General features: G+C 42.1%; 1 protein-coding gene across 1 annotated transcript in view; it reads right to left on the reverse strand.

Annotated features, from left to right (window-relative positions):
- RFTN2 (raftlin family member 2) overlaps positions 1–17485 on the reverse strand; it is a 61842-nt gene that overhangs the window by 26257 nt on the left and 18100 nt on the right. The window contains exons 4-7 of the mRNA XM_012532604.3: positions 16123–16402; positions 12526–12729; positions 3719–3840; positions 2056–2159 (exon numbers count right to left, since the gene is read on the reverse strand). Coding sequence (XP_012388058.1) covers positions 2056–2159; positions 3719–3840; positions 12526–12729; positions 16123–16402 — 710 coding nt within the window. The remainder of the gene's footprint in view (positions 1–2055; positions 2160–3718; positions 3841–12525; positions 12730–16122; positions 16403–17485) is intronic.

Consider the following 17485-nt stretch of genomic DNA (forward strand, 5'->3'; position numbering starts at 1 on the left):
ATATATTTTTCATTGGGGAAAAAGGAACATGAAAGGTTCAGAACTCAGAGCACTTTTAGAAACGGTTAACTGTAATGGGCCAATGAAACCCTAAATGTACACCTAGGAGAACCACCGAAAAGAGGTGAGGAGGCCAAATACACAAGTTATTCGGAGGGAGGGTAGGGAGTGGGATAGACCAGTGGCTTGGCAGAGGGAAGATGAGGGGCGGCAGCGGAGTGGGATTTCTTTCTCTCCCTCCTGCAAAGATCCTCAAATGTTGCTGAGCTTCTGAAGCTTGTGAAAATGGAGATTCACGGACCCTACCCTCAAAGCTTCTGACTGTCCCTCTGGGATGAGCCTCTGGCATGGGTGTGTTCCTAGGTACTTCAGAGCATTCATATAGCTTGGTCTGAAGACCAGATCTTGAGAATTACTGCTGTACTGTGATCTGACAGGTATGTCACAGATTTTTAAAAGTTGGGTAATAATTCAGAGAGTTGTCACTCACAGTTTGAGAACAGTTACCAATAAATCTCTGAGAAGAAAAGCAGATTAATTGCTTTGCTTACTTCTAACCCCTCCTTTTAAAGCTTGAGTGTCTTTACTCTGTATCCATTCTTATCCCTCTCTCCACCTGAAGAAGGTGTGGCTTTATTATAGAGCCATGTCCATCAAATGTTTTTAAAGTCTGTGGGGAGGTAGGGTTACTGGCCAGGGGTAAAATTGCTAAACTAAAGGGTAGATGAGACTGAGGAAAGGGGAGCTGCTTCCCTTAGCTCTACGTGACAATCAATGTTAAACCGTGGTCGACTCTGCTTAAAGGGAAGGCCCTTTATTGTCCTCTACTGTACTGTCCTCTACTATACTGTCCTCTGCAGGTAGTACCAGCCAGGCAGGGCAGCCTTGGCAGTCAGTCATTTTCTGGATGTTGCAGAGGGAACATTGCAGGGATGTTGCAGAGGGATGTTGCAGAGGGCAGAGGGAACATTTCTGAGCCCAAGGCACAGCAAAGCACTTTATACAGAGGGCTTAATTGGTCTCTCTCTCTTTCCAGACAAACAGACAAAAAATAACAACTCAGTCTTTTCCTTTCTCAGGAAAAGGAGAAAAGAAAAAGCCAATATTTGTGAAGTGTTGGCATTTTGGCTCTAATGTAGGTATTTATTTTAGTGGAAATAGCTGACAAGTCCATGCCTCAGGGGAAAGCTAACCCCCCACACTGGAGGGGAGGAATGGAAGCGGAAGCACTGACGCCTCTCCATGCCACGCTCTGGGCCTTGCTGCCTCCCTAACCCCAGCTGCGTGCTGGCCTGAAGACAGTTTCACACACGCAGGGCAGAAGAGCAGGACAAAGGGTCCTACAGAGGGGCTGCATTTTCTGTTTGCAGATTCACATCAGCCCAATCTTCACGCTAGGGAAGAATCGGAATCTCAAGTTGGAAAAAAGAAGGTATAGTAGTACAGTCTTTGAGGGGAGAGGCAGCCTTCTGAGTGCTGGAAGCAGCACTGAGTTGGGAGTTGGTCTACCTTGCCCCTGCTCTGGCTCTGTCCTCATGAACTCATATGCCCTTGGGAAGGAGATGCAATTAATAGCTTGTACATACACAGTCAGCCCTCTGTATCTGCAGTTCAGATTCAGCCAACTGCTGAATGGAAAATATTTGAGAAAACAGTTCCAGAAAGTTCCAAAAAGCAAAACTTGAATTTTCCAGCAACTATGTACATAGCATTTACATTGTGTAGGTACTATAAGTAATCTAGAGATGATTGAATGTATACGGGAGGATGTGTGCAGGTTCTATGCAAATACTATGCCACTTTATATAAGGGACTTGAGCATCCCGGATTTTGGTATCCATGGGGGTCCTGGAACAGATCCCTCATGAATACTGAGGGATGTATATAACTCGAGGGCGTTAGATTTGCTGATCTCCAAGGCACATGAAATCAGATTAGAAGTTCAGTGAAACGCTTTTTGTAGGCATTAAATGAGCATTGTTAGGTTGAATTATCTAACAGATGAACTCTATTTGACAAGGAGATGAGAGTGTGTCAGGATACTTTCGGCATTACCTGTCATGTCTCAGTATAGGTGTGGGCAACACGCTTGTCAGGAGCCATCCAAACTCAGCCAGAGTGTGCAGGAGAGGGCCATAATCCGTTTTGATTTCACAGCCCTGTGTGAATAAGCACAGAGTTCATAGTCTAGTGACAAAGATAACCAGCTACACAAGTGATGACAATGAGGGTGAGAAGTGTTAGGACAAGGGGAGTTCACGCTCCATTAAGTGCAATTTCACCGGCTGCAGTCTTCCTGGGCTTCTTTTCTGCTCCCTCTGCCTTCCAACCATTCAACCAAGTTAGAAACACTGGGGATCGGAGCGGAGAGAGGTTTCCATGTGGTTCTCTAAGGTTGGGGCCTACCTTCCCTCGGTCTTGCTTGGGCATCAAACTTTAATATGGGGGGGCTCTGGGAATCTGCATTTTAAAAAGCTCCCTGGGTGATTTGGATCCAAGTAGAGTCCATACACTTTCAGAAACACTGGTGTAGGGGCTGGGAGTGAGGACAGGAATAGAGAGTGAGCACTGGGGAGTGAAAGGTGAGAAGAGCAGAGAATCTTCACTGCTTTTTACTCACTTGGAATTGATTCTTACTTGGAGCTTTATCTCTTACCCCAAATCCTTTTTTCCCCCTCAATGGGATTTCCAGTTTCTTTTTCTTTTTTTTTTTTAATTAATTAATTTTATTTTTGGCTCTGTTGGGTCTTCGTTGCTGCGCGCGGGCTTTCTCTGGTTGTGGTGAGCGGGGGCTACTCTTTGTTGCGGTGCGCGGTCTTCTCATTGTGGTGGCTTCTCTTGTTGCGGAGCATGGGCTCTAGGCACACAGGCTTCGGTAATTGTGGCTTGCGGGCTCTAGAGCTCAGGCTCAGTAGTTGTGGCGCACAGGCTTAGTTGCTCCGTGGCATGTGGGATCTTCCCGGACAAGGGTTTGAACCTGCATCCTCTGCATTGGCAGGCGGATTCTTAACCACTGCACCACCAGGGAACCCCGGATTTCCAATTTCTTTGAAAATGACCTATGTCTCTCTAACCTTTGCAAGGCCAGAAAGGGCAGAAGTGTCCTTGAGAGAGGCTGTCAGTGAGGGCCTCGTGCACACAGCACAGTATACCTGAATTCAGTCTGTACACCTCAACGGCAGTCCATTCGGTGACATCTGAATTCAGAGTGCACAACAACAGCAGCAATGTCATCTCTGATTAGGAAGGACAATGCTGTGTGTACATATTTGGCCTGGTGAGAGAAAGAACACCTTTGGATATTTTTGCCTTTGAAAGTCAATTCACATGGTTAAAAAAGTCAGTCACATTGGTTGCTTGGGTATAAAATTGACTGATTTTTTTTTTTTTTTTTCCAGTTTCAGCTAGTTGTCATGGCATTGTGTAAAGAGAATCTCAGTGCCAGGGGAATTTGTTTAGGACTAGAATGCTAAATCTTTGGGAATCTACTGTTATTTATGTATAGATAATTATTTTGCTATCTTTTAACAAAGCTGAACATTGAGTAAAACAAACCACCTTTAAACAAATTTGAAAGTTTGTGATGCATTCTGATGAAATTCTGAACATTGAATAAAAATGTGTTTGAAGAATACTGTATGTGTTAGGCAATGAAAACCTTTAACATGTAAAACTAAATGCAATAGTAAAGCCAAATTGTCAGAAAACTTCAGTTTACCTCAATAACTGTCCATTGTTCTACTACGATGGCATCATTTCCTTTCCTGCTGAATCCTGGAACTCCAGAGCCTTCTTCTTCATAGATAAAGAATCCTTCCAAAGATTTCGGCAAATGGTCCCCTGTGAGGAAAAACATACAATTAAGAAGAGTTGTAAATGCTCAGTGTCTCTTGGGATCATCTAAAACCTTAAATAACCCTTGTAGGAAGCTGAAGGAAAAACATATCACCTAATAAACACTTGTTTTAGGGGACTTCCCTGGAGGTCCAATGGCTGGGACTTTGCCTTCCAATGCAGGCAGGGGGTGCGGGTTCAATCCCTGGTCTGGGAGCTGGGATCCCGCATGCCTCGCAGCCAAAAAACCGAAACATGAAAAAAACCAGAAGCAATATCGTAACAAATTCAATAAAGACTTTGAAAATTGTCCATATCAAAAAAAAAAATCTTCAAAAACCCCCCACTTGTTTTAGGTGAATCTATGACATCTCCCTTGAAGGTAATTTTTTTTCAAAGATCAAGACAGTTTGTTTTTTTTAATATTTATTTACTTATTTTATTTTTAGCTGCGTCGGATCTTAGATGCGGGCTGTCTAGTTGTGGCCTGAGTGCTCAGTAGTTGCGGCAGGTGGGCTTAGTTGCCCCATGGCATGTGGGATCTTAGCTCTCCGACCAGGGATCAAACCTGCGTCCCCCTGCATTGGAAGGCAGATTCTTAACCACTGGACCACCAAGGAAGTCCCTCAAAGGTCAAGATAGTTTTATACTTAACTGAATTAAAATTAAACTGTAAACATGAAGACTACAATAACAAAAACAAGATAAAATAATATCATACAGTGAGAAGCAAGTGGATTTCCTAAGCTTAAAAAGCATCTGGAAATGACCTTCACCTTGAAATCAAATTTTGGTTTCTGTTCTATATGCTGTATGTGTGTTAATTATACTATTAAGAGAAACAACATCAAAAATCTTAATCCTTGGAATTACAGGTGTGATATTAAAACCAAGGTGACGTAAGATTACTTAAAAAAATATAAACACAGAACAATTCTTTGCTTCAATGATGCTTAAAAAAAAAAAAAAAAAAGAATGGTAACAGGAAGATCCTAAACAGAAGTCATTGTCAAAAGAATTCCTGCTGGGAAGGAAGTTTTAAGGGAGGGCCTCTCTGACATTTTTTTGAATAGCTGACAAAAACCAGCTGGCCAAAACTAAACTGATTTTATGGAAGTTCTTTTGTCTCCTATTTTGCAATAGGAGACAATTTCCCATGGTCATGTGCTGGTTAAGCATTCTGGTTTCATACAGCGTAAGGTCACATCAAAGTTTCCCTTGTTGACAATTATCTAAATAATAACCTACAAAGTTTTCAAAAGATCTATTAAGCTTAAAGATAAAACAGACAAAAGTAATTTAAATGTAATTTTTAGTTTTCATTTTTATTAATGGGCTATAGGCTTTAAGAGAAAATCACTCTTATTAGTATTTTTACATCAGTTACAGTTAGGGCAGAATATCATGAAGAATTTACATTATTCAGAGCGGTCCCCAACAATCCAGTAAAGTTTAATTGACTTGTTGGAATTGTTTTTCTAATTACAGTATATGTTCCACTTCCTTTAATGTACTTGTCTACTGTCATACCAAAGTGACCGGTGGAACTAAATCTGTTTTAGATTGTAAGTTTAGAGCATCACAAGACCATCTTTAAAGTTGTATATTTGGGGCTTCCTTGGTGGTGCAGTGGTTAAGAATCTGCCTGCCAGTGCAGGTTTGATCCCTGGTCCAGGAAGATCCCACATGCTGTGGAGAGCAACTTAGCCCAAGAGCCACAAATACTGAGCCTGCCTGCCACAACTACTGAAGCCCGTGCGCTTTAGGGTCCACGTGCCGCAACTACTGAGCCCGCGTGCTGCAACTATTGAAGCCCACAAGCCTAGAGCCCGTGCTCCGCAACAGAGAAGCCACTGCAATGAGAAGCCCACGCATCGCAAGGAAGAGTAGCCCCCACTCTTCTGCAACTAAAAGAAAGCCTGTGGGCAGCAATGATGACCCAATGCGGCCAAAAATAAATAAATAAATAAATTTATTTTAAAAAATGTATATTTGCCTCAAGTCCTTTTTTAGAATGGGGGTATAAACTTTAAAAATAATTATATACTGTGATAATTATGTAGTTAATTGTAATCTGCTTCTTATTCACTTTAGGATTATATAATTGGAGAACTATGGGTTTTGTGGCTTTGTGTTTTTCTTGTTTTTGGTATTGAGAGTCCCTAGTACTTCTAAACTTCTTTTGGTTTAAAAGAATAAAAGTATGGTAGACTCATACACTGCAATGCTACCAAGAATAAAAAAGAAAGACTCACCGGTATGCAACAACATGGATGAATTTCAGAGATATCATGTTGAGCAAAAGAAGTGAGATGAGAAAGAATACACACTGTATATTTCAACTTACATGAAGTTCAAAAACAGGCAAAATTAATCTATGGTGCTGGAATTCAGAATAATGCTTGTCTCTGTGTGGGAGGGTATTGATTGGGAAGGGCCATGAGGAGGCCTTCTGGGATTTTGGAAATGTTGTGTATCTTTTTTTTCCTCATTTTTTTCAGTTTTTTTGAGATATAATTGACATATAAGGAAATGTTCTTATCTTGAACATTTGTGTTCTATTCTGCGGTACACATAAGATTAATGCACATTACTATATGTATCTTATACTTCAGTTAAAAACAAAAGACCTGCCTTCTCACTTTAGAGCTCCCCAGGTTCCCTGGCTAGCTTTCTTAGGGACCATGCCAGTCCTTAGAGCCACAGAAGAATGATACTTCCACAGGAGAGAGTATTTCTCTCTTGAGAAATTCTCCCTAACAGAAGTGGCAGCTAAGGAGGGTGGCAGGCAAGGCCTCATGGGGGCTGGGGGGGGTGTGACCATTTGGGTGTTTGATGTGTTAAATCTTCCAGGTATTGGGGTGAGGTGATAATTCTGAACAATTACTTAATAACTGTCCAGAACTAAGTCATCTCTTTTTTTTTTTTAAAGATTTATTTATTTATATTTGGCTGCGTTGGGTCTCTGTTACTGCGCTGGCTTTCTCTAGTTGCGGCGAGTGGGGGCTTCTCATTGCGGTGGCTTCTCTTGTTGCGGAGAACGGGCTCTAGGCGCGCGGGCTTCAGTAGTTGTGGCACTTGGGCTCAGTAGTTGTGGCTCACGGGCTCTAGAGCGCAGGCTTAGTAGTTGTGGCGCACGGGCTTAGTTGCTCCGCGGCATGTGGTATCTTCTCGGACCAGGGCTCAAACCCGTGTCCCCTGCACTGGCAGGCGGATTCTTAACCACTGCGCCACCAGGGAAGTCCCGTGAACTGAGTCATCTCTTAACATCACTTATCTCAGAGCTTCCCACCTTGTGTGCCTTGGCCTATTGGTGTACTTAGAAGGTGTACAGGTGTGCTAAGGCACAGGGCACCCCCTCCTGCCCAGAGCAGCCTTTCCGCTTGTACCCATGTGCCCTGCAATTTTACCATTTGCTATGTATGCATAATATGAAAAAGTAACAAAGCATTGGTCTGACCCACTGCTTCTCAAATTTTTTTTTTTTTTTTTTGGCCAAATACCATCAATAGCAAAGGAAAGTACCCTTGTATCACTGAAGGATGGTCTCCAGGTACAGTTTGAAGTGACTTGGGGCAAAGCATAAGCTTTCTTTAAAGTCTAATGTTATATCTTAAAAACCCATGCAAATTTTGCATTCTATTCAAATATGTTCATATGACGTGAAAAAGCAATATTTCCTCTTCTGCTTTCTCCTACCCCCAATCTTAAAGGAATATTGACACTCTAGGAAGAGGTTTATCCTGTGAAGTTGTGTACTCCCTGGCACATAGCTGCATACCCCTAGGGTACTTTGACCCTGGTTTGCGAAGCACAAGTTTAAAGAATTTCCAGGGAATGGTTTACTTGTCTGGAAATGTGATCTTACACATTCATTTCAGCTAGATGTGACATTGACATTTCTGTAAATGTGAGGAAATGTAACATCCCATTTTAGTATTTGGGGCCAAGTGTCATTTTTGGCATTAAACTGCCCAGAGGGTGGGCCTGGGACCACGTCTGAGAAGTGGAGGGCAGGCACATATGGGAACTCTCATTCTGTATCTCTTTTATGAGCATTCTGTCTCCAGAATGCATCTCAGCCTGTTTACTGCTACCCATCCACCATCATCTCTCTGGATCACTGCAACAGCCTCTTAGCAGCCTCCCCACTTCCATGCTTGCCCTCCATGATCCGTTTCCAAAAGTGAGGCCAAGTAAGTTATTTTTTAAATGTAGGTCAGGTCATAACTCCCTCCTTAAATCTTCAACAAATGACTTGGAATAAAAATCCTGACAGGATGGCAAGTTGGTTAAGAGCACACACTCCACCTACCTCCTACCCCTTCTAGCTGCTTGAACATGAGTCCATTATTTAAAATCTCTGTGCCTCAGTTTCTTCATCTGTAGAAGGGGAACAATCATACTTACCCCATAGGGTTGCTGCGGGGATTAAATGAGTGAATAACTGTGAAGTGTTTAGAACAATGCTGGCATAGAGTAAGTACAAATATGTGTTAGTGCCTGTTGCATCATTTATATTGTTAAAATCTAGGTGGCGTGGCTACTGCTCACCTCTCCTACTTTGTCGGGAGCCATTCTCTCTTGTACACCCTGCACCAGCGACACAGACCCTTTCCCAGTTCCTCTCTCGCATCCTGGGTTTTTTTACATTTGGGGGCGTTTCCTCTGGTTCCTGAACACCAGCCCTCTCCAGGCTTCCAGTCTCAGTGTGATTGTTACCCTGTCAGAAGGGACCTCGTGACCACCCATCTAAGCTTGTTCTTCCCAGTTACTCTCATTACAATATCCTGCTGGGTAACGTCACACACTATTCTCAATTTTGAAATTAGGTATATATGTTTTGATGTCCATTACAGCCTGATGCCATGTGACTTTTTGTTTTTTTGGCCTTGCCCTGCGTTGCCTGCAGGATCTTAGTTCCCCAACCAGGGACCAAACCCATACTCTCTGCAGAGGAAGCGTGGAGTCTTAACCACTGGGCTGCCAGGGAAGTCCCGTGGCTAGCTTTTTGAGAGGAGGGAAGATGTCCATTTTGCTCATCCGTGTAAACCCCTCATGCCTGGCCTAGGACCTGGCATATACATATATGTGAAATGAACGCATACATGTTCCAGTTCTAACTGCTCATTCTGATACATCTCCCCCGCCAACTCCACACAAGCATTTTTATAGGAGTGAAGAGATTGAAATGAATATCAATTGAAGTCTGAAAAGAATTCACAAAAAATGAAAATGTAGCCTTCAGATGTGGGTATACTAAAGGTGGGAAGAGGCTGTGCTCTGAGGGTGATGGGGGCATTGGTAGGCCAGTGAAGTGTGAGAACCTCAAGTGTTGTGTGTGTATGTGTGTGTGTGTGTTTTTTATCACCTGGCAAAGTTGCTTATCTCATCCCTGTCAGCTGCCCCCCTGGATCTCTATATGTTCTGGTAGAATAAAGTGTTTTGTCTCTGTTGGCTCAATTGGGTAAGCCTCTTGTAGCCTCCTTTGGGTTCATTTGGAGCTTTTTGTAAGTGTGCAGAGAATTCAGCTGCAGACCAGTTTGGTGAAGGCTGGGCAGTGCTGGAGAAGGTCAGGAACAGGAGGCCACTGCAGTGAGAACCCTCAGGCCATACGAACAGCAAAAGGGTCCCTGGGTGCCTCTGCCTATGGGACTTTTCAAAGCAGAAAAGGTTTTGAAAATGGGTAGGAAAGGGCACTGAAGAGGAATTTCACAAACCTTACAACTTTTCCACCATGACTTTCCTGAAGGAGAAAACTTTTAAAAGTTTTTTTCCCCCTCTGTCTCCAGAGAATTTTATAAAGTGAGATTTATAGAATGAGATGTGTGGAGTAATATATTTAAATTTCTGAGCAACGTTTGGTGTTTTACTTCTATTCCTCATGGTGGGCTGACTTCTGACAATATTTTGGAAGAGGATGGAAGCAAGACAAAACAAAATATGCATTGTCCCCTATGTGCTTTAGATGTCAGGCATCAGATATCCCGGAACAAAGCGACCGATTCAGCCCTGCTTCCTCTGACTTGCTTCTCACAGTGACACAGGCATTGGTCACAATTTCCCCTCCACAGCTTCCCTGTGTACTCCCAGGAAAGTCCCGAGTGACACACCCAGTTGCCAGACTTTACAGACCGTGGCTCGTGGCTTGTTAGGGCTTGGCAAGGCCTGCAGAACGTCTAAGGAGACATTCCAGGGCTGCTGAGAGGGAAAGACTTTCCCCCGGGCTCTCTAAATAGCTTCTGAGGCTTTGAGAACAAAAGCCCTAGAGTCTCTGGCTGGCAACTGCTGTGGCTAATTTTATTTTCATCATCAGGCAAGGCCCAAGGCAGGGGTGCCTGAAAGACACTGTCAAAGGAGGATTTTTTTGTCTTTCCTTCAGCAGTTAGTCACAATCCAAAATTTGGAATGGATGTTTTTTTTTCTGCCGTGCCTTGAAGCTTGTGAGATCCTAATTCCCTTACCAGGGATCGAACCTGGGCCCACGGCAGTGAAAGTGCGGAGTCTTAAGCACTGGACCACCAGGAAATCACCGCCCCCCTCTCTTTGTTTTGAACAGCTCTAACTTAGAGTATTTGGAGTGAAGAGAAAGAGATGGGGCGGGAGGGAATATATGAAGCATAAACTGACCTTTAAAGAGATGATTCATACTAAAAGTAGTGTAGGGACTTCCCTGGTGGCTCAGTGGTTAAGAATCCGCCTGCCAATACAGGGGACACAGGTTCGAACCCTGGTCTGGGAAGATCCCACATGCCTTGGAGCAACTAAGCCCGTGTGCCACAACTACCGTGTGCTCCAACTATTGAAGCCCGCATGCCTAGGGCCTATGCTCCGCAACAAGAGAAGCCGCTGCAATAAGAAGTCTGAGCACTGCAACAAAGAGTAGCCCCCGCTCTCTGCAACTAGAGAAAGCCTGCGTGCAGCAATGAAGACTCAACATAGCCAAAAATAAATTAATTAATTAAAAAAAAAAGGAAAACCTGCAGAAAAAAAACAAAAAAAGTAGTGTAAGTGCATCTAGCAAGTGGCAGGAGAAAAGATCAACCCCAGAAAATGAACTCTGACAGTGGGCAAGGCACGTGGGAGTTACTTTGTACGTACTATATCTTATTAAGTTCTCACAACAGTTAGTAGGAGTGTTTTTATCCCCCTTTTAGGAAACTGAGACTCAATGAGCTCAACTAACTTCCCCAGGTCACACAGCTCTAAGTAGAGGACACAGGATTTAAACCCTGGTCTGTCTGATGCTGAAGTCCATGCGCTTCATATCAGGTCCGGCTGTTTCCATAAAAGATCAACTTGGAAGAAGTTTCCAGTAACCAAAAATACTAATAAATATTTACTGAGCACTTGCTAAGTGCCAAGCACTATGCAAGGTGATGTTTTTTGGGGTGCTCCATGGGGTGCTCCAATGAGCTAGATCCTTACTCTTGGTTGCTACTTAAAGGGACCTATTGGAACATGACTCGATAATTTTAAATAATCATCCAAAGTCTTTAGTTGTATTAGTTAAGGTATCACTAGGCTTATTTAATAATAATAGGGTTTATTGAGATCTCATTTTATTTTCTTTTTCATTCCTTCCTCTAACCTCGAGTCATGGTCCCTAACTATCCTGATTTTCATAACCTCCATCCTTCCTAATGCATTTTTCCAGTCTCCTTACTATCTTTGTTCTTTTTTTTTTTAGCACTAATCTCTTTTATTTTTAAAAAATAAATTTATTTATTTATTTATTTTTGGCTGCGTTGGGTCTTCCTTGCTGTGCGCAGGCTTTCTCTAGTTGCGGAGAGCAGGGGCTACTCTTCATTGAGGTGTGCGGGCTTCTCATTGCGGTGGCTTCTCTTGTTGCGGAGCACAGGCTCTAGGTACGTGGGCTTCAGTAGTTGTGGCATGCAGGCTCAGTAGTTGTGGCACACAGGCTTAGTTGCTCTGCGGCTTGTGGGATCTTCCCGGACCAGGGCTCGAACCTGGGTCCCCTGCATTGGCAGGTGGATTCTTAACCACTGCGCCACCAGAGAAGTCCCAGCACTAATCTCTTTTAAAAAACACTTGCTTTAGAAATAATTTTTGGAAAGATTTGTTTGTTTTTATGATAGACATGAATGATTACATATCCCATTGTAACTAAAAGAAGAAGGTTAGATAAAGATGAAAGATAAGGGGAAGGCATAAATAAATATAGATCAATATAATTTTCTGAACCAAAGTTTATTTTTCTATACGAATTTTAGAAGAAGTCAGGTTTAGACTGGAGGGCATGGTAGGTAGTCTCCAAAATTGGGCTAGTGTAATAAATTTGGATAGTAATTGTCAAATGTCATCATAAACCTCCTGATTGGGCTGCTGTAGTACATCTTATTTGGAAAATCCTACTAACTAATCACACAGTGGTTTGTCCATTTCTGATAGTCACAACCCAACAGCAAATATCACATTATAATAGTACCACATAGGATGGTTAAGCTTCTAAATTAAAGCTACAGAGTTGTGTAATAATTAGAATCTATTTTCTTAGGAATAATATCTGTCCTTTTAACTTGCTGTATAAGAAATTAGTAAATAAAATAAAATTCAAAAAAATAATATCTGTCCTTTTAGCCATTGAACTTGAGAGGCAAAAACATTTCCACCAACTCTGACACAAGGTCAAATTCTTTAGATATCAACATATCATAATATAAAACTTACCTTTAGATGTTTCCCAGCATACAAAAGAATCGATTAAAGACAAGCCTTGTTTATAATAAAATGTAGTTAACTCCAGCCAATCGGCATCAAGTGTACTAACGACAGAGCCTTTTCTCGTTACTTTCATTGACAAGATGCCTTCCTGATAGGTCCAGCAGGTTGATTCATCCTCAAAATCATTGAAGACTGTATACAACTTGTTATCTGAGGATAGGTGTTCAGAAGGAAGAAAAAAGGGGAAAACTATAATTTTATTGAAAAGATTCCTAAAATAGTTTCTTTTTTTTTTTTTTTTTTTTGCGGTACGCGGGCCTCTCACTGTTGTGGCCTCTCCTGTTGCGGAGTACAGGCTCCGAATGTGCAGGCCCAGCGGCCATGGCTCACGGGCCCAGCCGCTCCGCGGCATGTGGGATCTTCCCGGACCGGGGCACAAACCCGTGTCCCCTGCATTGGCAGGCGGACTCTCAACCGCTGCGTCACCAGGGAAGCCCTAAAATTTTTTTTTTTTAAATTAATCATGAGCTATTTCAAGCACACAAACAAGCATACAGAATAATAAAATTATCCACCATTCAGCTTTATCAAATGTTAACATTGGGCCAGGTTTGCTTCAGATTTTTTTCAAGGAAATGAGACATGGATGTACTTGAGGCTCAAGATGTATCTCCCCTGGGCTTCCCTGGTGGCGCAGTGGTTGAGAATCTGCCTGCCAATGCAGGGGACACGGGTTCGAGCCCTGGTCTGGGAAGATCCCACATGCCGCGGAGCAACTAGGCCCGTGAGCCACAACTACTGAGCCTGCGCGTCTGGAGCTTGTGCTCCACCACAAGAGAGGCCGCGATAGTGAGAGGCCCGCGCACCGCGATGAAGAGTGGCCCCCACTTGCCACAACTAGAGAAAGCCCTCGCACAGAAACGAAGACCCAACACAGCCAAAAATAAATAAATAAAATAAAAATAGATCTCCTTAAAGTGGAAAGAATCACCCTATGAATAATGTTATCGTGAATATCATGCTAACAATTGAATAATTATTCCAATAAAATATTTAAAAAAAAAAAAAAAAAAAAAAAAAGATGTATCTCCCCTAATCCTATTCTCCAGAAATAGCTACTGTAATGAATTTGGTGTTTATTATTCTCATGCAAGTTCTTTTATTCTTTTAATACACATTTCTTTACACATAAATGATGTTTTGCAGTTTAAAAACAATGTTTTGCAGTTTAAAAAGTTTTTAAAAAATGGTATTATACTGTATGTATCAATCTATAAGTTGATTTTCCTGTTCAACATTATGCTTTTGAAGTGTAATTAATACATATAGATCTTATTCATTTAGTTTAACTGCTATATAGCATTCCCGTTTACTTTTCTCCTGTTGATGGACATATACATTATTTCTGAATTTTTGTTATTACAAACATTATTCATTCCTTGGACACATATGTGAGAGTGACTCTAGAATGCATACTTAGACATGGAACTGCTGGATCCTATACTTTACAAGTTAGCAAATTCTTAACTTGGGGGTCTATGGACCCACATTTATGGTTGTGTTTTAGGAAGTCTAACACTACTTGTGTCACAGAGTATTAGGGGTATGTGTGTTATGTGTGTTTTTCTGGGTGAGTCTCCATGGATTTCACCAGACTCTCCAAGAGGTCTTTTGTTGGTCTCCCCCCAGCCCCCATTGCTATTGCTCTCACTCCTATCCCCCAGCACCAAAAGTTAAGAACCAACCACTGCCATAGAAAAGTTATGAAAAAATACAGGGTTTTAAAATAAATAGAAAGCAGAATCTAAAGACTGATAATTAAATTAAGTAGCATACTGGATTTGAAACTTAAAAAACTTGGAACAGACACCTGATCTAATCAAAGTTAGGATGGGAACCAGCAGGAGTTTATAGGTAGCTGTGGGTGGAATATAGTGGGTAGCTCTCTGGCCACAACTCCAACAACTCTTACATTCCTAAATTTACATTCCTAAATTTTGCACTCTGCAGGAAAATCAGCGTGGTTGTTAGCTAGGGAACTGGTAGAAAAATGGGAGGGTGTTGGTGGTGGTGAGGTGGTGAGATGATGAGTTGGGAAATGCTCTGTGTCCTTTCTTTTTTTTTTTTGCGGTCCGCAGGCCTCTCACTGTTGTGGCCTCTCCTGTTGCAGAGCACAGGCTCCAGACGTGCAGGCTCAGCAGCCATGGCTCACGGGCCCAGCCGCTCCGTGGCATGTGGGATCTTTCCAGACTGGGGCACGAACCCGTGTCCCCTGCATCGGCAGGCGGACTCTCAACCACCGCGCCACCAGGGAAGCCCTGGGTCCTTTCTTAAGGAGGCTGTGTTGACCGTGGTCCAGTGGGTCTCTGCCATGCACGAATATTGAGCAATCTCACCATAACCCAGAAAGCCGATGCCACCAGTGTGTGTGGCCTTAGCACCAACACTGATCAAAGGATCAGTTAACAGCAGCTAACTTAATAGTCTATTCTGTGCCAGGCACTGGGCTAAGCACTTTGTAGACATCTCATGTCTACTCACAACAACACCCTTTCTATTAAAGACACTGAGGCAGTCTGGCTGCAGACTCTTAACTCTAAGGTGTACATAATCTTTGATTTTCTTTATTAGTGCTTTTTAAAGCGTGTCTGTAAATGTATCAGAAAACTTAGAACAGTCCGAAATACATTAAAAAATACTCTCAACTTCTTGGAAGCCTTGCTAGCTGCAAAGAAGAATAAAACTATTGTTTAAAGTTATTTAAGAATGCAGGCACGGGCTTCCCTGGTGGCACATTGGTTAAGAATCTACCTGTCAATATGGGGGACGTGGGGTTCGAGCCCTGGTCCGGGAGGATCCCATGTGCCTCAGAGCAACTAGGCCCGTGAGCCACAACTACTGAGCCTGTGCTCTAGAGCCCACAAGCCACAACTACTGAAGCCTGCATGGCTAGAGCCCGTGCTCTGCAACGGGAGAAGCTACTTCCATGAGAGGCCCGCGTGCCGCAGCGAGGAGTGGCCCCTTCTCGCCGCAATTGGAGAAGGCTCCCGTGCAGCAACAAAGACCCAGTGCAGCCAAAATAAATTAAAAAAAAAGAAGAATGCAGGCACTATTGTTATATTAGTTGTTTCATCATGATGTGCATTTTAATATTCTAACTGGTGATCAAATAAAGCCAATTAACTTCAAAGGTGAAAAGTGCCCATGAAATGGGAAAGGCCAAAACTAAAATTCTCACACACTGTTTATAGGGAGAAACATAAATCAGAACAGCTTTCTTTACAGAATCACTTTTTTGGTATACATGCACAGCCTCCATTTTACAGAGGAGTTGGTGTATGACTAAATGGGAACCAATTTTCAACACAAAGTTTCGTTATGTGGATGGTGTTGTATGACCATGCTAGGGATAACTGTTCGGAAAACTGCCCTACCTTATTCCAGGTGCAATAATTTAAAAAAATCAAGACAAGTTTATACTAGTTTTTCATCTTTATAATCATTAGAGATTTAATTTGCCTCATATTTGTTAAAAAACCCTTAAAAACATATTTCTGCTAAATTTAAACTAATATTTCTATTTCTACTCATCTTGTCTGTTACCTTCTCCCTTTCTTGATTTAGAGAAACTGGGGCTGCCATCTCGTTCCATTTGACACTGTCCACTTTCATGATGTAGTTCTTCCTCAATTCCACTTTCAGATGATTGCCCACTTAATGTTCCTTCATTCCAAATTTTACAGTTTTCCTCTGAACTGTGTCTCACGTGTAGTGCTGATTCTGTATCTCCATCCTGGTTGGTTCCATTGCAGAATTTAAGTGGTGGACAGTGCTGTGATATGAATCCAACAAATTTCATTCCTCTTTTAGCACCTCCATTAATCTGAAGTTTAAAAAGACACGGTAGAACAAAATGTAAACTTCATTTGCATTGATTGCTTTATCAATTAACCTTCAGGCTTATTAAGGAAATCCATTAGAAAAGGAGTAAATGGACCAGTAAAGACCCATTCATAAACAAATTAATGACCTCTAATATAGCAAGAATCCTAAAACCCTGTCACACTATGTTGGTGGTTTCTTCAAACAGAACTGATACATTTTAGAAACTGTGAAAACAAGAATTATATTTTCGGGACTTCTCTGGTGGTCCAGTAGTGAAGACTCTGCACTCCCAATGCAGGTTTGATCCCTGGTTGGGGAACTAAGATCCCACATACTGCAGCTAAGCCCGCGCGTGCCGCAACTAGAGAAGCCTGCGCCGCAATGAAGAGCCCGCGTGCCGCAACCAAGACCCAGCACAGACAAAATAAATAAATAAACGAACAAACAAATAAGTAAATTAATTAATTAATTTTAAAATTGTATTTTCTCCAAGAGGTTACTATTTGGGAAGAACTGATAATTCTATAGCATGATTTTTGCAGCCCTGTTAACAATGGTTTCTCTAGTTGAAGCAAAATTCAAAACTATCCCAAGAAATCCTCAAAAATAACATTACTGACTGCTTCCTATTCCCCAGGGAGGGGGGCAGAGTTCTTGAGGCGCTAGGCTACTGTGTACCCTCTTTGCCGGCAAAGAAATAAAGCCACTCTTTCTTTCTCCTCCATTTAAAAAAAAAACAAAACCAAATACATCTTAATAATAAAGAAGGGACATTAATTTAAAAGCAGAAAACATACAGCCTTGTTTGCTTGTGTGTAAAGAAAACTGTTAAAAGACTAATTCTTGACAAATGCATACATATAATGCATAAGCCCAATTCATACTACCACTCTTAAGAAGTTTCTGATTTGCTTATATCTTGGTACTATTATCTCCTTTCTGGGCCAAATACACATGATTAGCTTCAGTCCTATCAGTTAAAGAATAGGGTTCGGAAGCACATGAAATAATGCCAGTGAAATAATTTGAGACCCTAAGAGTGATTATTTTCATGCTCAACACTTTTCTCTTTCTCTGCTTT

Source organism: Orcinus orca, chromosome 7 (assembly GCF_937001465.1).
Source record: "Orcinus orca chromosome 7, mOrcOrc1.1, whole genome shotgun sequence".
Taxonomy (NCBI): Eukaryota; Metazoa; Chordata; class Mammalia; order Artiodactyla; family Delphinidae; genus Orcinus; species Orcinus orca.